This window comes from Vidua chalybeata, chromosome 3 (genome assembly GCF_026979565.1).
Source record: "Vidua chalybeata isolate OUT-0048 chromosome 3, bVidCha1 merged haplotype, whole genome shotgun sequence".
NCBI classification, from domain to species: Eukaryota; Metazoa; Chordata; class Aves; order Passeriformes; family Viduidae; genus Vidua; species Vidua chalybeata.
Window position 1 is genome coordinate 14,975,026 of NC_071532.1, and position 23,679 is coordinate 14,998,704.

General features: G+C 36.3%; 1 protein-coding gene across 1 annotated transcript in view; it reads right to left on the bottom strand.

Moving 5' to 3' along the window:
• PRKD3 (protein kinase D3) overlaps nt 1–23,679 on the bottom strand; it is a 43,650-nt gene that overhangs the window by 8,349 nt on the left and 11,622 nt on the right. The window contains exons 3-13 of the mRNA XM_053937659.1: nt 21,726–21,864; nt 19,943–20,074; nt 19,113–19,270; nt 16,760–16,949; nt 13,906–13,983; nt 11,748–11,931; nt 10,042–10,165; nt 7,203–7,280; nt 5,285–5,561; nt 2,016–2,068; nt 1,566–1,638 (exon numbers count right to left, since the gene is read on the bottom strand). Coding sequence (XP_053793634.1) covers nt 1,566–1,638; nt 2,016–2,068; nt 5,285–5,561; nt 7,203–7,280; nt 10,042–10,165; nt 11,748–11,931; nt 13,906–13,983; nt 16,760–16,949; nt 19,113–19,270; nt 19,943–20,074; nt 21,726–21,864 — 1,486 coding nt within the window. The remainder of the gene's footprint in view (nt 1–1,565; nt 1,639–2,015; nt 2,069–5,284; nt 5,562–7,202; nt 7,281–10,041; nt 10,166–11,747; nt 11,932–13,905; nt 13,984–16,759; nt 16,950–19,112; nt 19,271–19,942; nt 20,075–21,725; nt 21,865–23,679) is intronic.

The following is a 23,679-nucleotide window of genomic DNA, read 5'->3' on the forward strand; positions in this document are numbered from 1 at the left end:
TTTCCAGATCTTTCAAACTAATCAAAGTTTGAAGGGAAAAGCAGAGGGAAACTGTTCTTACTGATGCAAGAATTGGATATCTATACCCTATAACTTTTGATTTGCAATTTTGAAAACATTTGTCAAGATTAGGGGCCACAAAAAATACAACAAAAAATAAAAACCCAATCCAAACCCCACACCAATGAAAACAATTTTTCCATTAATTGTTACCATTATTTCAGTATATACACAGGTGTGGATAAGCCAGTATCAGAAGTTACCAGATCTAGCATCCCCAAATACCAGCAACAATTAAGCAGTGTGTAGAGCCAGCAAAACTATAGTCTTTTATATTGTCTTTTCATACTCTTTCAGCTTGTGATTTTATATTAAGAAGTAAGCTCATCCTATATATTTTAAGCCCTTATTCATTAAAAAAAAAAAACATTAATGAAAGCTTTTTATAAGTGTTTATTACACTTACAAGCACTTGTAAACATTGAATCATGCAAAACACCAAGCTGAGATTTATCTACAAGGCAATTTAGGAAAAATAAAATCCAATCATTAAAACAAATGTCTGCATTTGTTAATTTCTATCCATAAGATAGGGAGGACATTTTTATTCACACTACGCTTTAAGAAATACAGAGGGGGCAAAAAACCTAACCTCTTTCAAGAGTGATGTAAAACCAGACCAAACTGTATTTCCACCAAGCAGTTCAGAAGTAATAAAGTATCTAACTACACAATTGGCACACAGAAAAATCAAAGCCACAATACTTCCTGATTAGAAAGAAAACATGACAGAAGCAGAAAGGTTACCACTTGTAAATCATTACTTATGACTTTTTCTTTCTTTCCAGATTTATGGTTTGTGGTTTTCTCAACACTTGAGATATAACATGAGATTAAAAAAAAAGAGAGAGGTAGAAACAGAATTCATATGCACTTCTAGTATTTCTTCTTTTTTTTGTTATTACATACTAAAAACAAGTTATATGCTGCAACAGAACGTTTTAAAAACTAGGTGATAACACTAGACTTGAAACCTAGGACACTCTTGGCAAAGAATACTACTTCCTACTTTACCCTGCTGACAGAAATTTGTTCGCATCAAGTATGTCAATAATGTGTTTGCATCCATACTGTCAAACCATAAATGATGCGTTTTTCTAATTGCTTTTGGCCACATCTCTCAGGCGTCATTCAAAACAGGTATGACTGACAGCAAATATATGACTTCTAATACTGTAAAACACAGTGTTAGAATTTTGAATTTTAAAAAATCATTAAGCATGGCCAAACTGGATTGCTTTGCAATCCAAACTGCAGCCAAAATGCAATACATATTCTAAACTGATTAGGATGCCAATGCAAAACTGTAAGTGCAGGAATTTAATTGTAAGAAATACTGCACATAAAACTGCAGAGACACACAACAAAGTAATCCAAACACAACTTTTAACAAGATTAACTTCACCTAGACATTCTAGATACAGCTAAGTAAGTATGAAAAGGATAATTTTATCAAGCAGACATTCTACCTTAATAAATACATAATGGAACATAATGCAATTTACCTCCATATACAATACCAAACTGACCAGAACCCAGCACTTCATCAGCAAATATTTGGTACACAGAGCTGATATCCTAATGCATGAAAAAAAGAAAGCACAAATATCAGGAGTCATTAAAATGTTCAGAACCGCATTAGTTATTACTGGCTAGGCTGTAATTATATTTGGCATTAATCAAAATCTGTAAAAGGTACCATCATTACACTGAGGAGTGGGAAAACACAACAAACTTCTCCTGAAGAGGATCCACTGAGCTGCACCAAAAGCAAGGACATACATTCATAAAAACTAACAGCCATGGCAGGTAAGTAGGTTACTTCCTGCATATAACATGGACTTCTTTACCTACAGTGCTCTGGTGTTGCTTTCTCATCCAGACACTGCTACTACCAATTACTTCGTAATACTCAGATAAATAAATATCACTGTAATGCAATGTACATGACTCACCACATTCTCCTGGACCTGGCAATTTGAAACTGAGATGCTTAGAGACAATTCTTCTGCAATAAAGAAGACAAAGCCAAGTAAGTAAATAAAAAGGGCAGACTTTTTTTAAAAAGAGTGGAAAAATTAAAATCAACCAAAACCCTTTACTGACTTCTAACCCAGTATCAGTGAAATTATTTTTAATGTTGTTTTGCAGAAACTTCATACTCTGGAACTCATTAGATAAATAACCCTGAAAGTTTTGCTGGGATTATTTGTCTTTTTTTGTCATATTCCTGATTACAAAAATAGTAGAACAATACAATAGACAATGGACAGCTGGAGAACCAAAAGCGATAGTAATTGTTATCATAGTTCATTAAATGAATAACAATTTCTGGCAGCAATAAAGAAAAACACGGGCAAGAGGAGCAGGTAGATCCCAGAGGGTCAAATGAATGTGGATTCTTATCTTCTGTGGCACAAAGATATACCGAATTAATGCATAAGAAAAGTAAACAAATCAAAGAAACCAAGTAACAGAATAACTGATAATTAAAAAGGCAATAAGGCCCATAAGATTTAAAAAAAAATATCTTTGTTTCATGGATAAATTACAGAAGCATATCAATCCTTGGAACATAAGGGCAAGTTCAGGAAGTGTAATTTCCAAGTAAACGTATCAGATAAAGAATTCTTTGGTCTGCAGCAGACATTGACAGGAATTTTTCATTACAGGAATAACACTGATGCATGGGCAAGAAGAGAATATACCATGGAAGGCAGGAAATACCCTTATCTTTTGACTTCCACGGCCAAAGTAAAGCATCTCAGACTAACAGACATCTACCACTTGGAGTCTGTCTCTCTGAAGGCATTCCAGACCCAGCTGGACATGTTTGTGTGCAACCTGGACCTTGACTTGTCAGTGGGGTTGGAGTGGATGATCTCCAGAGGTCCCTTGCAACCCTAACAATTCTGTGATATTATGTTAACTTAAAGAAAAAAAAGATTGAATTCATCTATAAGGTAGATAGAAAACACACTATAAACTTACTAGCACTTTGAACAGAGCCATTATCATCCTAAAAAGAATTTAGAAAAAAAAGATGTCTGATTTTTGCCACCTGCGCTTTATCTCAAAGAAGAAATTTACAGAGAGAAGATAGGAACAATTACTAATTCTCAAAGACACCCTGAAGTCTACATCTGAAGTACGAACTCTGAGTCTTGCAGATGCCTACTGATTATTGACTATAGTCAAGTCAGTACTGAAGTAACCGTAGAGAACACAAGGGAAAACAATAAAGAAGTCAGATAAAAAAATTCCTAAGGTCAACAAAAACTGCTTCAAGGTAACCAGGAAATAAAGATACAGTTTTTGAAAGTGTTTAACAGAACACACTGGACACCTGTCCACAGATGGCTATGGAATACAAAATAACTCGGAGGTAAAGAGTGAGTTATTCCTTCCAAATAAATCCATTTTTCTAGTGTCTGAAATGTGCAAGAGCAAGGGCTAAGAAGCAGTCACTTCTAAAGAAAATAGTAATGCCACAACTCCACATGTAATCTACAGCAGGTAGATTCTCTCTACAGCAGGCAGGTTTCTCTCTCATTTTAGCTCAGAATCACCCCACAAAGAAACACTCCACCCCAAATACCAGGTACATGGTTACAAAGGATTCTTTGCCATGGATCAGACTGGAAGAATATCCTCATTTCTACCTACCTCTGGCCACAATGTGGTATATAATAATTAGATAGTGCCTTGTGGACACTTTGATGCTACAAATTCCCTGTTGCTGCAAGTATTTCAAGTGCCAGCAATGTCTCCCTCCTCCTTTCGGTCTTTTCATTTAAAAGCATGTATTTGAGACTTTTTTTTAAATTAATATCTAATTATCTTAAGGCCTCTTGAAATACATTTCATGATTCACAAAGTGTAGGAAGAAGAGGGATGAACAGACATTTTGTGGCCTTCTCAGAGTTTAAAAACCAACCTGAGTTGTCTAAAAATATGTAAATACCACTCCCCGACACACAGTACTTTCTTGTATTTCTACAATCTTAAACATATTAAAATACTTCCTCTCAGCATCTACCACTGCAGCTCTATTCCCTACCAATGTCAATGAAATGTTACTATTTATATCTGAAAAACTATTTGCTTTGGAAAAATCAAGTGTCTTTGCAAGTCTGTCAGCAACACTAAGCTTTAGGTGCTAGAAAACAAAGAGAATTTTGGTGTTTATATATAGAGGTGTATATATAGATATAGATATAGATATGAAACTAAAAATTACGTATCAAAAGTGGCATTTTATATATGTATAAAGCCAAGTATGAGGCACCATCTCACAGGCATGTTTCTTCACTGTACTTAAATACCAATGCATTTCATCGTTTACTATTTTAGACCATTGCTGCATTCGCAGGAAGTGCCTTTACCTCAGACTGGCATTTACATGTTCTTAACTATTGCTAATGCAGAGTAGCCAGACACCAGAGAAAGAGATATTGTTCTCAGAATCTACTGCAAAACGAAATTTTACTGCAAGGAGATTAAAGAGAAGCTGGAATTCAAAAGGAAAATAAAAAGTGAAAGCATAAATCTCAGTATAGAATGAGAATGAATGTTGTTGCAAGGAACAAGATGTCTTAAAAGAAAGAAAACAATATATAAGTTCAGTGGAGCCTTGATAATATAATCCTATGCCAGATGAAAAAAGGGAGGGAAGGTGCATAAAAAGAAGAACAGGGTACTTTTTATAACGACCCACAGCTCAGAAAAAGTTTTTTACATCACTAATGGTATTTATGTCACAACACTAACTCATTTTCTTCTCCTTAGCTACTGACATATCACAGAATTTAAAAACTATACATATATATAGGTGCTAACATCAAAAAACATCCAAATTTGGTTCTTTCAAAGTGTACGCATATAATCTGAATATTTTTATTTAGTTATGTATATTAGAAATATCTAATCTGTGCTCCCTTTTTACATCTGTGTGTGTTTTTAGTGGTCCCACAATAAAACTCTGCATTCTGCATTCATATTGTAAATCTGATTCTTTACTACTTTCTACTACAACAGATTAAAGGATTTGCCCACCCTTCACAAATCTGAGGGTCACTTTTTAGAGACTCATGGAAAATGATGAACCGAATTCAGCAGATAACCAACAGACAATACTTCACTCTAAATAAGCACTGTTCCCAAAGGAATCACTACCATCAGCAGCTTCAGTATATGAACAAGAGCGCCTTGTCTGCCTGCTTACTGTGATCTTTTCCTTGTCCTGCAGCAGTGCAAACGCTAGGTTGAGGAGTGACTGGCATCAAGGCCTGGCGAATGGCTTTCTCCCAGCCCTGAGCTACATCAAGTCCAACTCCAGAGGCAGCAAGAACTGGACTGTGATGAGTGCTGCCATTGTTCTCGCCAACAAAGTACACCATCGTGTCAGTGATGATCTCAAAACAGTAGGGGTTGCTGCCCTGCACCACATGTGAAAAATCTCGAGGCTGAGTCACCTGGAGAATTTCTGAAAGTGGAATCTCCTGAAGAAAGATATTAGAAATTAAAAAATGAAAATGCACATAATATTTTAATATACTAATACCCATAACTGCAAGCATTGCAAAGACACAAAATCAAATATATCAAAAAAACAAAACTGAAACACCAAGCTTCATAAATAAATTCAAATTGCGCATGACCATTGAACACCCGGTGCTCTGAATTCCTATATACAAGCCTAGACAGACTTTCAGGCCCACCACAGTTCTCTCTATACAACTACTATTTTCTACTCAAACTACATTTATGTTCATCATGAGACACACCCCCACTACATGGGTAAGTGATGCACAATTAGAGAATGACCATTTTCCCCTTCCAGGTTATAAAGCTTAGGCAGAGAAGAGCAGGAGGGGGGAAAAGTGAAACAGTAACATTAAGGAGAGGATGCAGCTATACACGCTAATCAATAAGCACTGCTTTGTGCATCAGAATAATTTTGAGTAAAGATTTTCATACAGATATTAGCAGATATAATCTGCATACAGATACTATCCTCTGCCTGGTCAGTTTAAGATCATGATACAAGAGTATTACAGAACAGATCTCAAAGAAGAAATAATTTCACGTTCACACTAGGTAGAGGAGGACATTCCACATCCAGGGGAAGGTGCAGGTGCACGTCACTTGCAAGAGTAGTGAACAAGCAGATGAACACGAGGCAGGCATTAGGAGGATAAGAGACAGCAGCTGATCGAGATGAAGATCAAATAAATGTAAAGGCAAAAACTGTGAATTACTCTAACAGCGCAGACAAACAATCAGACCTAAGCAGTTAAAACAAGGGGTGCTAAGGGGCAAGTGAAATGACTAAATGCAGTGACGTAATGGAGCAACAAGCAAGGAACATATTTTACCAGCTGTGTTTTGAATGCACAGGGCAATACAAGTATCAGAGAGGTCTGAGAAGAGACTGCTTTGGTCAAGATAGGGATGAAAAGGATCTGGGCAAGTTTAGCTGGGTGTACAGAGAAAAGGCTTGATCTTAGAGGTGTTACAAAGGAAGAAGCTGCAAGATTTGGACCCCCACCTAAAGGTATAAGACAAGAAAGGGAAAAATCCTGTTTACACATTCAAATGCATTTTCTGAATATTCCACCACCAAACACAGTCCTACACTGACAATACACTAAGCTTCATTTACATAAACTTAAGGCTATACAGTAAATTTTCCTGTAAATCTTGCTTGAAACTTTTAGTTGTACAGTAGGGAATAATTTAATTTGAGGAATGTTGAAATAAAACACATAAGCATGCAAACTTTCAGTCACTACTCAGAGAACACAAACATCCAAGCCTTCATTCAACTGGAGGCCAAAGAAATTCTCTGCTAATTGTGAGGAAAGCTTAATATGCCAGGTAATTCAGGAGAACAGTACATGCAAAAATGTAAGGAGAGACATACTCAAGGGAATTAGAGCAGGAGCTGCAAGCAACTTCTCAGAGTTAGTCTTGGTCCTTCTCACTTACAGGCTTTTGGGCAACAATTAACCTGGTCACAGTTTTGATTCAAAAAGAGATGGGAAAATGGAGATAATACATAAACTGCTCACAGTAGACTTCATATCTATAAAGCACTGAATAAATCAAGTGAAACATAATTATTACTCATCATTAATTACCTTGTAATATTTTGTTCCAGATTCATTTTGAAATAGTGTGAGGCATTTGCTGTCCAGTCTCCAGTAATGTCTTTTTCTCTACAAAATGCACAGTACAATTACATAAGGAATAAATCTCTCACATGGCTTTTGCTATCTCATTATTTAAATAAAAAAATTCTTTAAGTTACTGTGACAAACATTCAAAATTAATCTACAGTTTAATCTTAGACTACAGAAATGAAAAATAAACTTTGGGAATAAAGACTTTGTCTTAATCAAAGAAGAAGCTCAAAAATTATTTCCAAAAACTAGCAAAAATATCACTTACCTTACAGCAAAAGTAGTGACAACAGGAGTTACCTCATATAGGAAAAAACAGTTACTAGACAGGTTTTATTCCAGGTGCATATTCTTACAAAATCTGAATCATTTAAATTTAGTGACAATTGTGGGAGTCATGCTTTCTCCCTCTATGCCCTCATACCAACACTGCAAGGGTTCAAGCACTGAGCAAGCCTAACAAGTCCTTAATTCTTCTGTCAATACAGAGGCAAGACAGACACAATATGAAATTCAAATGAAAAAAAAAAAAAACTTTGTGGGGAGAAAAAAAAAAAAAAAAACCAAGATAGACTAAATAGCCATTTGCTGGAAGTATCCACCAATAAAAAATCTCCCCTACCAGAAAGTAATGTGGATTAACTGTTGTATACAACTGTCTCATAATTTAAACAGACTAATATTCCTCAAAGCAAAGAGGCTTTTAGAAAGCTAATATGGTTGTATGAATCTAACATACTTTGCTTGCACCATGCTCATATAGTTAGAAAACCACTTCCATTTTTCTGGGACAAAAACCCAAGACTCTTAACCCTAACTTAGGATGACAAAGTTTGAAATATTATTTTATTATATTTTATAAACTTTTTTCATATTAAAAACAAAGCACTTTTTTTGGCCATATTTAAGCAGAGCTTAAATCACTTCAGTGAGGGAGAAATTAAGTCAATCTATAGAAGTTTGACAAAGAAAACTAGATCAAAAATGGATTTAACTAAAAGGAGTTCCCAGACAGCACCAGGACAATGGGTGAAACCAAAGGTGTAAACCCCTCCTTTTGACATATATGCTCTTTATTAAATTGTGAATCAGGAAAGACTTTGGAGGAGAGGAATTAAGGAAAAGGCTGGTAACTTATTCAGGGGTTCAAAATCTGCCCCATACCCTACTCTGAGAAAGATGGGACCAGGGTCAGAAAAAGAGTAAAGATGATGACACAGAAACAAGATGTTTCACTCTTTAAAATGAGAAGTTATCCGGGAGCACAAGAAGCACACAGACCCTGCTGTTAAAATGAACCTGTCTGGAACTGATAGGAAGCCCAGTTGTTTGAGGAATAGGAAACAGTCTGACATTGCTGAGAACGGAACGGTCAAGGGAAATAGCCGATGTTGTAATGCCCAATACGGAAGTCTCCTCCCATTAGGAAGCTCTGTGAGATCTTGTTTGGCTGACTATCCTTTGGGTCAGAATACTTCATTTGACTGGCCTTTTTCAGATGATGTCATCAAGATAGCAGCCAGACTGACAGATGAAGAAAATCAAACTAAACTAAGGTGTTTCATCAGATCACTGTTCTAAGGAGTTGTTAAAAATAAAAGTCCATGGGAAAACATACTGGTTTTACTGAAAGTTTAAATCAGAGCTGAATACCAGGTCTACTCTGAACAGTTCTGCTAGAACTATTCACCTTTGTCTGCTACATGACCTTAGTTTTTCCACAGCCAGCTGATGATAATTGTAACTTTTATATAGTCTTAGCTGTAACCACATCTAAAATACACTAGATACTTATTTTGGATTGTGATAAATACATCTAGGTATTAGAAAACTGTACCTTAAAGAAATGGTTTTTAAGGTAGTTTCACAAAGACCATTTACAGCAGTTTAGCTGACAATTACAAAAAGTGAAAACATTACAGTAACCTGAGCTGCTTATTATCAGCCTTCAAATTGATTTAATCAGAACTTAAATAACTTTGCTTCTCTAAATTCTCTAAGTCTCCTTCAATCAGATGACACAGAGATAAAGAATGCAAAAGTATTTCTGCTGCCTTTCATGAACAGTCTCAATATGCCATAATATTCTCCATGAGGCCTGGGAACTTCTTAAATTCATCAGTTTCATTCACCTATCGAAAAACAAGAGGATTGATTCACTTCCTCCCATCAGAAAATACTAAGGAACCCTGTTATTTTGCTTTGTCTTCCTCCTCAATACACAAAACCAAGTAGCTTGCCTACTTAATTAAGGTAGCATTATTGGTAGCATTGGCAACAAACAACACAGTCTTTGTGGGGGATGCTTGCATACCCAAGGACATACAGTCAAGCTACAATTCTTAGAGTGAATTGCTAGAGGAATTAAGGGCTCCCATCTACATATAACTATTTACAAACACCTAGATCATTAGAATAATACTCTCAACCATTTCTGTACACATAATATTCTTATGATTCCCACCTTTTTACATAGCAGAATAGAAAAAGAGACACAAGTATTTAGTTCAACTACTAAAAAGAAAGAAGACACAAACAAATTATTCTAAGTTACCTTCTCATGAAAGCTGAAATACTACATATGCAATTAATTTGAGACCATGTAGAGGTGCTTTTCCTTCTTAAGGGAAAAGTACTGTTCAGTCACCACATGAAGAATTTTGAATAAATTACTGTTTCTCCCTGGAACCAGATTTGAACTTCACAGCTAAATTCTTTCAAATGATACTCTAGATCAGAAATAAAATACATTAGTTTAGAGAAAAACTTAATTTAGGAAGAAACTGAAGTAACTGACCAGGTTGTCTCTACTAGTATAGTGGACCATCCATCCTTCTTTCACCATTGTACTGCTCTTCCTCTTTGTGTGTTTGATTGACTGTACAACTCGCATGAGAGGAATATTATTGCTTGTTGAAGGACTAAAAAGAAGATACAACAGTTTAATATGTAACAAGTTAAAATACAACAGTTCTGCAATTATACTTGTTTTACACATTTAGTCCATAATTTTCAGGAACAGACACCTTTTCTTCCCATACAGATTTAGTTGATGGATGAATTTGATAAGGCATCTGAGCTCCTACTAGGTCTCCTAGGGCAAGTATTGCAGTACTTAAGGAACAGAGAAAAAACACACTGAAGTCAGGACACCTACAGAAATTATCCTCTTTCAAAACAATCTGCTGAGACTGCTGGTCTTTTATGCCATTTTACACCACAGAAATATAATTAACATCAGCATAACTATAATTTCTTCTTGTCTATGTGAGTTGCTTATGCTGTTTCATAACGTTGTTAATGAAGGTCCCTATCAAAGCAAACCTTCAGCTTATGAAAACATAAACTGGGATGTGTTAACTCATATCACAACTGCACTAGAAAATTCCATCAATGCTAAGGTATATTAACTGTCCTGCAGACAAAGGTTTGATAATCTCTAATATTCTGAGAGAGCCATTAATTAAACATACAGGTTTTAATAGCACTGAAAATGAAGCTAACCACCGAGGTGCCTGCCTAACACCAGAGCTCTACATGTGGCACTAACAGACACATCTGTAAACACACATCGTGAGGTAGTTTCAAAACAAAAAAAACGTAAGGATGCTCTAACATGGCATGTTGTTACACTACAGAATTAGCTACAGGATGCTGTCATACCAAAAACCTGAATTGCTTCAAATCTGATTAGAAAGAAATGGAAAAATCCTACTTAGAGGTAGATGTTGCCTCTCACTCAGGAGATTTTTGAGCTATAAATCACTGAAAGTTGAGAGGTATCATTATATGCTCTCCCTCACAAGCTACTAAGCCCTGAACTACAGTGATATTTAGTTTGACCGAATACAACTGGGCTTATCTTATTAAGAATGGCTAAGAAAATCAGGATGACACTACTCAGAATGATACAGAAATAAAAAGATCAAATTTGATTTAAGGAACTATGTTAACAGTTATTGGATAAAAGACTTCAGAAAAATCACTTTCAAGATAAATAAAGCAAACTATGCATAGTCTATGTCTATGCATAACATGCATAGACTATGATGCCAATATTAAAATATATCAATATATTAAAATAAAAATATTAAAATAAAAATATTTTTAAGTAAATAAATAAAAATATTAAAATATTCCGCATCCCATGTGTTTAAATCCCTACACATATAACAGTAAATAATTAGGCTCCAGTCACAGAGACCTTCACCATACATTAGCTTTGTTAAGCCGTAAGTTTCATCCTAGTTGTATTTCTTCAATAACTGTCATAGTATAACACTTCTTCCAATTAGAAGAGGCTATATTCTTTCAGTCTATTTTTGTTTCAGATTTTCTTGAGATAGGAGACCTTTACAAAGTATTTTCAAGCTAAAAAAAAAAAGAAACCCCACACAAAGGGAAAATACACTTTCAGCAATAAAACTGGGCTAATTGGAAACACTTTGCTCATAATATTCAGCAACACATATCCTCAGCAAAGAAATCCATCCTATAACTTACCTGATTGTTTTGACAGCTTCCTCATCTTTGTCTGCATCGAGGTCAGATGGATCCATAAAAAAGATTTTGTCCTCTGGAGGAGAGGGCTCCTCAGCATCATCTAGAACTCGACTACCATCACTGTTCATTTCACTGCTATCAACTTCCATCGGCATATCCAAGTCCTGGCCTGGGCTAGCAGGTTCTGGAAACAACACAATTGAGACATTATTTCAAACACACAACTAAAAAAAATAAATAAAATCCTCCAAAACTCACCTTTTTTTTTTTTTTTTTTTCAGTTCACACCTATGGAAATAAACATAAAACTACAATCACAATATACAAAATCTTCACACTTTTGCTGCAAGATGCAGAGTATGCTAATGAACATTATCAATTTCATTTTGCTAAATGCCACGGCAAGAGAGACCCAACTAAAACACAAACCATACTGAAAGAAATGGAGTGAAAAGCTTAAAGTCTAAACATACATGTCATTAAGTAATTCTGTTCCACAAGTAATCAGGACAAAGTAACCTTTCAATGGCTAGAGATGATCCAGAGAATTATTCCTGTGGAAATGAAATTCTCCATTAACAGCAACCCAACTCTGCTCTCCCTGCTCTTGTAGTCCATAATAAGAAAAGTAAGAAAGAAAAGGGGGGCTGTGGAATTGCAGGAAAAGAGAAAAGCAGAACAGATCTTATTCACTTCTGATTTTCTGCAGGCAGAAATTTAGTGTTTTCAAAAGCTTTACAACTGGTACTGTGGAAAACTAAGAATTAAGACATAAAAATATCTTAATCTGTAGCCTTTTTATGGTTGTTTTTTTGTTTGTTTGTTGGTTTGTAGGGAGTTGTTTTTGTGTTTGTTTTTTACCTGGAGTGAGTTCAATTAAGAGTGGGAGAAAGAACAAAAAAAAAAAAAAAAATTCCTCTTTACATCTTCAAAAGAATTACGTGAAACCGTAGTTCCCAAACTATGTGTCCTTTAGCACCTTAGCATCACAAGGGTAGTAAAACCAGGCTGCAGCAACATCATGTTGCACACTGCTGTTCACAGCCAACCACCTCAAGATCCAGGAAAGAGCCCGGGAGCTGGAGAAGGCTGGCATGAATGGATGGGATATATTGTGCAATGGCAGCAGACCCATTAGCTAACACAGCTGTTGCCTGAGCCTCTGAATCAAGTTGTACAGTTTGATGTGATCTGCTCCATATAACCAATTTTGTTTCACTAAAAAATGTGTGACAAGGCAACACAGCCACAAAACAGCTGAAGTTGAAGGCAATCTTTAAAGGTCACCTGGTCCAACAACCCCCCAAGTTCATTTCTCCAGTCTGCTGAAGTTCCTCAGGATAGCAGCACAAACCCTCTGTCGTATCAGCCAGTCCTCCCTGCAAACCTGCTGAGGGTATATACTCTGCCCCAGCAAGATCCTTAATGAACATGTTGAACAGGACTGGACCCTTTGTTGGCCCCTGGGGTACACCATGAGTTACTTGCCATTGATAATCACTCTCTAGGCCCACCCATCCAATTGGTTTTCAATCCCTAATCTGCTCATCAATCCTATATTTCATCAGCTTAACACTGGTTTAAAACTTACAAAAATACTCTAAACATTCTTCCACAAAGTGTTCCACACGTTTGTCTTTCAATTCTGCAAGGTCTATTCAGAAAGCAGTCCTACTTCATTGAGGTTTCCAGAAATTAGAGGGCAATTCTTTCTTTTGGTTTGGCTTGGGGTTTTTCTCCTTTCTCTTTTATCTCAAACACCTCAGCTAACTCTGGCCAGTAAAAAATCATGGATATAAGAAAGTCATAAAAAATGGTATGTGTCTTCAGATATTAACATTTTAAATTATGTATTTCATGGTGAACAATGAGCAGACTGATCACAACAGATCTTCAAATTTTGTACATTGGAGTGGCTTCTAGATTTTTCATTTCCATTGAGCAATCCCAAGCAAAGCATAGTGAACTTTACTGATTAAGTAAAATTTAAGTCACCAGAGTGTAAGTTTTACAGTGAATCTTTTTCATTTTAACTGAAAAAACTGGCAAGATAAATAAAAATATGTCAAATATTCAGAGATGAGGGAACTAAATACTAATGCATCTTATTCAGCTTCAAAAGATCTCTCACTATTTGAAAGCATGTTTCTCATCTTACCTCCATTGAAAATAACCTCTCCAAGACAGTCTCGAGGTACTTTAGGTGCACAGCGTTTGTGACAGTTGAACCTGCAATCTAAAACAGCAAATAAATAAGCCCATGATATCAGAACTCACTCCCACCCAGACACTAAAATTTACCATTCACTTCTTCCAACACTAACTTCAGTTCAGATGCATAGATTTGCATGTAACTGAAGACAGCACCAATGAGGTCACCACCAGGAGGAAATTAGCAATCTTGTCCTTATGTCACATGTTGATTTGTCCCACCACTATTTATTATGTCAGTACTTCCCCTTCCAGTAAAAAACAGTTTGCTACTTCTGTAGCTTCTTCTGCAGCTATTTTTTCCCTCATGATGTAATTTATCCCATTCTTTCATTTGTTCCACATCCTTTTTTCCATTGCTATATGATTTAACTGTCTCATCTCTAACATTTTCCCCACCTGCCAACTAAGACTTGCAGACATCAGAGGTCTGATCACACAACATCTATGATCACAAAACTACATCAGACCAAATATGTTCTGCAGCAAATCCCAAAGTCCAGTTCCCCTCTCATTCAGGTTACAGATTTGCCTGACTACTCAAGCTCCACACAGCTCCATTTCTTGCTGACACAGGGCAGACAGAATAACATTATGTCCAGATTTGGCCTGATGTGCAGATGGAATCTCACCTGGATGTGTGCCATTTCTGCACCCAAGGTATCAGATGCAGCCTACTGAACCAAGTCCAGCATACAACATTACTGGTAGTAACAGGAATTTCCTTTATTTAGTTGCATCCCTGTGATTTTCAACTCCATCAACACCACAAATTTCAAAACTCCCTACTGCCCCCACAACTGTTTTCATATTGATAGATAAACTTCTTTTTGCTATCCAAAACAAGCTCAATGTGTTTTTCTTTTAAGCCTAGACAAGATAAAAACCATTATCTCGCAATTTTTTGTAGCAGAGGAGCCAAATTCTGGAGCAGAATACAATATTGCTCAGCTTCTGAGTGCCTAAAAAGATGCATCCTAGGAGACCCATTAATAGTATTTTACAGCCATGGCTTCAATCCATATTATGAAATGCAATTACTTCACTACTTTAAAGAAGGCTGGAAGAAACAGAGACATTTCAAATCCTGTCACAATATTCGAAGACTGAGTCTATCCTAAAAAATTAAACTATATTCAGAAACGTTCCTGGATACTGCAATGCAATTCTCTAGTCTAGTAAATAGCTACAAACATCCCCGAGCATGCTTTTGGCCCACAGCATTAGCATAATCTCAAACAGTTCCAAGGTCTAGCTCATAAACCAGAGCATCCTATGAAATTGCTCCAGGCAGTTTGCATAGAGCCACCCAGGCTGGGATGCTAAGAAAACTTGTTCACTAACACGGGTCATTCTGTCCCAGCTGACCTCAGTGTCCAGGAATGTTTCTGGGCACATTTCATTTATTACCACAAATACAGCCTTAGCATCTCAAACATCATCCTCAGAGCCCAAATAGCAACCTGAATTAAACCAAGAAATCCAGGGCTCTTACAGGTAATCAGAAACATAAAACTACTAAAAGACCCTAAGCTTTTTGAATGTGCACAAGGAAGTTAGTGGGAAATCTTAAGAATCTGTAGGAAAAGTCAGTATGAAAATATTTTAACTGCTTGATATCAATTCCTGATATATTAAAAATAAGTATAGGATCTTACTGTATAAATGGAGGCCTATTAAGATATTTATTTCTGTCCTGCACATATACATGGCATTTTTCTAGGCTTATTTTCCATGCATTAATGCTTACAACATGCATACAAATAATATTTTTATCCAGTGCCATTCAATTCACTGAAACTGATGTGGTAGCACCATTTGTTCAGCTGGATACATTCATAGCAATTGTATATGGCCAGCAGCATCTGTATGTTAAAACCACAAGGCATCTTTTTCAAGCTTCATTTTTGTATCATGTGTATTTAAGAGACACACTGACTGGAAAAAAATAATCAAAATCAGTTCAGGATACAGACCTCAAACAGACTAGAAAGACTGCAAATAACAACAGAAATTAAAGATAAAACTAATTCCTTAGTAGTGAGGAAGACAGCAGTATTACTAATCCAAAAAAAAAGGTTAAAACAGCTGTAAGCTTACAATTTTTTCTTTCCTCTAATAAAGCAAACTGAAAATGTATTAAGTGACCTCTCTCAAAAAGCTGACCTTTGATACTCCCATTTGACAATCTCACATGAGAGAAATGGAAACTCCTTTCCATATTAATGTTTATGATTCATCACTACACTTTTGTTTCCTGCAACAAAGCCAACAGATCTGCACTAACTAGTAATAAAAAGCCAGAAGGAGATCATGTTAGTTATGCTTTAGGAACCACATGGAATAGCCTGAGAACTGAAGCCACGCATGTTAATATATGCTACATAAAAACCATGCAAGTTCAGCACAGGCACCTACCTCCAAAAGGTAACAATCAGTATCCTGTACTAGAATAATACAATGAAAACTCACAGAATAATACAATGAAAACTCACAGTGGTCAGTCTAGAATATAGATATTGAACAAAAGGAAGTACTTCCCATTTTTATTAATTCATAATTATCCTTCTAGAATTACAGTGTTTTCAATCTACACAACTAAATTTTATTTTTCATAAAAATGTACAATGCATAGCTTACTGCAATGAAAATGAGGGCTGCTGCGATCTTCTGAAAATTATGCAATTTTTCAAAACTCACATGTCCCTGTTTTGCAGTATACAGCCACCTAAGTTGCAATCAGTTTTAAATATAAGACCTTTACTGAAATTTACTGCTACGGCAGAAGATCAAACATTTACCTTTACACTGCATTCCTTGGCGAAAAAGGCCCTTAAGCAGCCGTTTGCAATACTGGCAGATGGTGGGACGAGTGTAGGAGTGAACAGCAAAGGTGTGTGGGACCTTCACTCTGCAAAGCACCATCTTATCCATCCAGATGGGGCGGCCACTCCAAGAGGGAATCCTCTTACTAGGTTCTGGGCAGCAACGCTGAAATAAAGAAGGAATACATAATTTGTACCAGAACAGTTCTACTGCCATGACTGCTTTGAAAAGTCACAGCAGTCAGGTGAACTGGAAAAAGGCAAAAACTGCACCCATTTTTAAAAAGGACAGAATGGACAACCCTGGGAACCACTGACCTTTCAGCCTCCCCTCTGTATCTGGGAAGATCACAGAGATCCTACTAGAAGCTATGCTAAAGCACATGAAAAGCACACAGGGAAGTGCTTTGGGACAGCTAGCAGCCTTCCATGATGGAGTGACTCCATCAGTGGGCAAGAAAAGGGCTACAGGTGTCATTTCTCTGGAATTCTGTAAAGCCTTTGACATATAACATCCTTCCCTTTAAAGTGGAGAGATGGATTCAATGGGCAGACTTTTAGGAGAATAAGCAATTGGCTGGATGGTCACATCCAGAGGGTAGTGGTCAATGGCTCAGTGTCCTGATAGACATCAGCAACAAGAGGTGTCCCTCAGGATTGATACTGGGACCAGAGCTATTAAATGTCTTTACCAATGACAGACAGTGGGAGCGAGTGCACCCTCAGCAAGTTTGTGGATGTCACCCAGCTGTGTGGTGCAGCTGGCACACTGGAGGGACATGATGCCATCCAGCAGGACCTGGATAAGCTTGAGAAGTGGGTCCATGTGAAATTTCTGCAGCTCAACAAGGCCAAGTGCTGGTGCTGCACCTGGATTGGGGCACTTCCCTGTATCAACACAAACTGGGGATTGGTGTCAGCCCTGCTGGGAAGAACTTGAGGGTCCTGGTGGATGAAAAAAAATGTCAGTGGGGCTGTAAGGGAGGTGCTGGCTCCAAAAGTGACCAGACAAAAAGCAACCTGGCCAAGAAGCTTTAAGAGGACTTTCTGGTATTGTAAAACAAAACCATGAAAATACCAGATGGAAAAGCCTTGCAGAAAGCAGGAAGTTATGCATGAACATTATTTCCACAGAAGATAAAATGCTAGAAATTCACTCATGTCATTCATTTTTTGAGCAACCTGACAAGATGCAGACAGCACATACAAATCTCCATATAGAAGGTAAAATGGAAAACACTGGAGGAAGGCAAACCAAACTCCAATCACCACATCAAACTATCAGTTTTTAAAAGCAAGGTATAGCATGCTGGATAGCTTACTAAATTAGGCAAAATATTTAGAAAATTCAAAAATTACTTAGAAAATTAAACCCCCTCAAAAATTATTTGAAATGAAAAGAAAAACATTAGCTATTAAAATGGAAGAGGCATTGCCTAAAATGAAGAGGTATCAAAAAAGTACTAAACATGCACATAGAAATCATAAAGTGATTTACTGTGATAAATGCTTACAATTCTATGTTCACTGAAATAATCTTACCAGTGGTCATAAACATCAAAATAAATACTTTTCATTACTCAAGACTAAGCTTTTATAGCCTCTAGCTAAAAAAATCATGTTCTTGAACTAGACTATATGATTTGTGTTCTAAATTGTGGTAAGAATAGTTATAGTGTAAAGTAACAGATTATTAAAAAAGCCTAAGGCAGAAACAAATGGATCTAATCTCTGCCTGTCCTGTCTTATGACACCAGTATAGTTAGGATATACTTGATAATTGATATTTGTTATGTAATTGATAACCTTTCAGCAATCATCATAACAAGGAACTACTATGGATGTCTATTTTTACTGTAAGCCCTTCATCCCCTACACCCTCCTTGACAGGGTTTGGGGTTTTTTGGATTAACTCTGTGAAAAGCTTAACAGCAGATCAGGACCACTTCCCCAGTATTAAAGCTTACAATTTGTACTGCTTTGGCCAAGTAACTAATCTATGCTGATACTACAGAACTAATCTGTATTACTAAGAAGGCAAGATGTTTTATCATTCTGAAGCCAAAGTTTTCAGGATTTTATATAACTATGAGTTAATAACAAAATTATATCTAAAACTTATATTTATTTCCTGTTGCACCTCTCACAGTAATAATAAGCAGTAAGTGTCAAAGTCTAAGAATCACCGTATTTTAAAATTCACTAAAACCGATCACAATGGTTAAGCTTGACTCCCACATACTCGTCGTGAGCCACTTAAAACACTATCTATTTCTCCAGAGGTTAAAGAATTTAAAACAGGAATTGTTTCTCCTTTCAAATTACATACTTCTTCAGAGGCAGAGGATGTGTGTTCAGCTTGTGCTGGTCTTGGAACTGAAAGCCCTGCTCCTGGTAAAGACACGTTAGACAGGCGCCTCTTCCTCACTCCACTGCAGTTGTTTGGAATCTTGAAGGCACATCGCTTATGGTAGTTTAACCCACAACCTGGAAGAGGAGTTTGTTTATTAAAAAAACCTCCCAATGTTCAAAGTAACAAAAACAATACTAATATTTTGATAAAGCAGTTTTAAAAAGATGATCCAGGAAAATGGTAAAGGCAGAAATAGACTGTTGTATCAAATTCTCTTATTTTAGTGTTCTTGATGCGATTCACAAAAACAGCTTTTTCTCCAGCAAGCCCAGTTCTAGTAACAAAGTCTAACACTTGGAAGCAGCTGATCTCCCACCACCAGGAGGCTTTCATCACTCCCTCACTTTGGAGCACAAGAACCAAGAAGAATTGGTGAGAAGGCAGTGTTAGTACCTGACAGCAGGCTGCAGAGTGTTCCACAGCCAGCTGGATGGAAGCCATAAAGAAAGGGATTCCCCTTTGGGAGTCTCTCCAAACTATGTGTTCCTTGTGCAAAGAACACAAGGTTGTAAGCTAGCTATTTTTTTCGAAGCGGGAAACAACAACACTTCTTAAGTCATTAGCCCAAGGTCACACACAGTTTGCATTAATGCCCAGATCAGAACTTCAGTTTTCCAATGCACAAACCCTTCTAGCTAGGAAATACTGTATTATCTTGCTGACTTACCAAACATGATACAACTTCTTCCTCATCTTATACAAATATACACACACACAAATATACTCAATATCATAGATTTACTTACCCTCACATTTTAATCCTTGTCGTACCAAACCCCAAAGCATCTCTCCGCAGTAGTCACAAAAAGTAGGAGCCTTGTAGGAATGCACATAAAGTGCATGAGGACGAATCTGGAAATCTTCAACTGTAGCCAAAGCTTTTAAAAAATTGCAGTAAGTTATAGCTCTTGCCACAGGATCAACAAGAATTTATGGAAAGAACAAGTTTTAAAAATGGCTAATTTAAAGAATGCTGACAAGCTGTTTAGAAATCAGCATTTTACGCATTTAAATATGCATTTAGGAGACTACATAGTTCCCAGTAAACATTTTTATTGAGGAAAAATGTCCATTGAACTCTGCAGACTAGTGGTCCCAACTAATCAACAGTACAAATCACTCTGTTGAAAACCTCACTTAGTTGAAGGCAGGTACAACAAGTTTTGCTATATGCAACACTAAATGTTTGAAAGAGCAACTTAATTTTCAAGCTGTTTTGTAACCTACGGAATTTTCAAAAAAAGACAGTTGTACAAAATAGGACTTTTGCAGTAAAAGCTTATTAGGTTAAACTCAGTGTATCAAAACAGAACTGTGGATAAAGTTTCCACAGAACACTGAAATATTCTTTTCCTTAAACAAGCCTAAATATATTTCAATTGTTTTTGTCCTGATTCTTTGAGGGAAAGGAAAAAAAAAAGGTATTTTACATCAAGATTGCCTTGCCCTGATGGCTACTGGTTTTTGATCAGATACATACTAACACTCCCTATTCAGATCCTTATTTTAAAAATTCTACTGAAAGAGATTTACGTGTCTTCAAAATGCCTCAGTTTTGGGTGGTCTGTCTGTCAGGAAACTGTCAGAGATTGCCAAGAGTAACACAACAAATTTTCCAAATATGCTATTCACCAGAAGCAATGAAAAGTTCAAAATAAGATGATCGATTACTGAATATCTTAGACATGCCCTGAAACGCAGCCAAGGACTCAGCCTTACAACTATCAAATTCATACTTTATTGACCAAATTTACAAATCTAAGCTCATGACAGTCAAGAGGTCTCTCCTCCTAATATATAGTCACAGTTTGTCACTTTATCCTCAAAGACTTTAAAAACTCCTCAATACTAGTCCAGCTTTTATTTGTAGTTAACTACAGCTGACTTTTGATTGAATTTGACAAAGTATTGAACAAACATATACAATGACAATAAGGTCTGGGGTTATTTTGTTCTCATTATTGGCTAATCACCACCACTCTAAGGACTATATTGTTCAAAGAAACCATTTTTAAGAACTACAATAACCCATAAGAGTCTGTTTTTTTAGGTATGACAAAGCAACAACACTTATATGAAGTCTTATGGCAGCACTTAAGCCATCAATAGTAAAAGCTACAGAACAAAAAGACAAATATAAGCAAAAGAAAATCCACAACACTTGGAAGAACAAATTCTGAATCCTACCTGCAATTCACCCGAAACAATTATAAAAAATAAAAACTGATATTATTATACTTATAAATTTGTATAATTCAGATTTGTAGAATAATAAATAATAAATTTGTATAATTCAGATTTATTTATAATAATAAACATGAAGAAAATTAAAACAGAACAACGAAAAAATAACAAAAATAAGTACTGAAGCATCAGTGACACCTGGACTTTCTTGGAAACCTCTACGCCAAAGTATATGAGACTTAAGTGAAAAAACTCAAGGTAGGCATGAAAATAATGCTCCATGAAGCCCTATTTTCTTTTAATCTACTGAACAAAGAGTTGTTCCACTGTTACAATAATACCTACCAGAGAGTACAACCTCAACAAGATCTCCCTCATGTATCTCTTCTGCTGATGTAATTCGTTGCAAAATATTATCTGAGTTCAGGTCATGGCGGAACAGGAGAATTTTGTCATACATGCCAAAGAAACCACACTCTGGGAACTGCAACAGAAATCAAACTCTAAATTAATACATGCTCTATGATAATCCTATACATCAATGTTTTTAATAACAGCTACAAAACTTAAGAGTTGTAAATGTTTCATGGTAACAAAATTAATCTGCTTATTTTTAAGGAAACAATGCATTTTCTGAAATTTTCTTTTTCTCTTTTTTTTTTTTTTTACCTGAAAAAAATAAGTGTTAAGGTTTTTGTTTCTTTGGGTTTTTAATCTCTCAGACCTGCATAATCAGTCTGGCAAGTAAAAGCCAATGCAGGCCTTTAACTTGGATATCACCACCTATAACCCTTTTTTCATGGGTATTCTAGTCAGGCAGGTATTTAGCTTGAGACACTCCAGCAGCACCTGCCACGCTTTTCTTGAGGAGTAAGCCAGTAAGAGGCTCCATATCATTGTTCTACAACAGTTTAGATCTACAGATATGAGCAATCTCAAGTAACATGCTCCAGAGGACACTGCTTCAGCAGGAAAGTTGAACTCTATGACCTCCAGTGATCCCTTTCAACATGACCCATTTTCCGTGGTTCTGTGAAAAGAAAAGCTCAAATCCCCACACGGACAGAAAAAAAAAAAAATCCATACAGGAAATAGCTTTTTTTCAGTGACGTGTCATGGAAAAGTGGCATGTTATTTAGTGTATCTTTCTCATTCTGTATTTTCCCTACTCATTGAAGGTTTTCTCATTTGGTATTTTCCCTGCTCTTCAAAATACTGTCAAGTGTAAGTAAAATTTCTTAAAATGAAAAGCTAAAAAGTAAACAGTTCATAGGGAAAAAGAGCAGGAACAGATCCTGGAGAGGAATGAGCAGCACTCAAGCAGCTCCTTTGACCTTTTGCTTTAAACCAGAATTCAAACTTGAGGTGGGAATACATACACAGAACAAAACAGGAAGAGTGTGGGAAAAAATATGGAAAAGCTCAGAAGAAACTTTTAATTAATGAGGTAACAAGTTAGTAGTTTACATGTCACACAGTCAATAGTATCTAAAGTACATGAAGCTTGTGGTATATTAATTGCTCTTAACTAAAATCAAAGATTTGTTCTACCAAATAAAAAACACAATGAAGGTATTGTATCCATTGTGCCCATTTTTTCCACATTTTCGCCTCATTCAGAGAAAAAAATAATGTCCTCTTCACAGCAGCAATTTTATCTGAAATTGGTCAGATTGAGCTGATCTTCTCTGTTTTGGTGTGTACACACTACATAATTACATGACACATAATACTGAGGAAGTCCATGCTCCAGAAAGCATGCTATCTGCCTCGGACAGACACAAAGAGAGGCAGAACTTGTACAACTTAACTCTTGCAAAAGCAAAAGACAGAGCTGACAAATCTATACTGACACATAGGTATTCAGTCCACAGCAAGAAGAAACTGATTTACTGGACTGATGCCAAAGCAGCCAGCTGCTTCCACTGCCTCTCAACTCACTCTCAGGTTTCCTACATAAAATAGCAAATATCCAAGAATATTCTGAAAATTACATTTTTCCAATTGCCCAAAGATCATTTGTAATAGGAAAGAAAATGTAAAGCTTAAGAATCAGCTGTGCTGCCCAAACATGTGTCTCAGTATCTCTGCAAGTATGCAAAGGACTTGACTTTATATTCTGAACATGCAAAGATACAGCCACTAGGAATTCTTCCAAGGGAACTGACAGTTCTTCATAACTGAAACCACATCAAAAACTTACTTTAAGCTCTAACCCAAAATCCCATTGTGCTTTGACTGACAAGAAAACAAGATATTAAAATATTAAACATTATTAAAATAATTGCTGTGAGGTTAA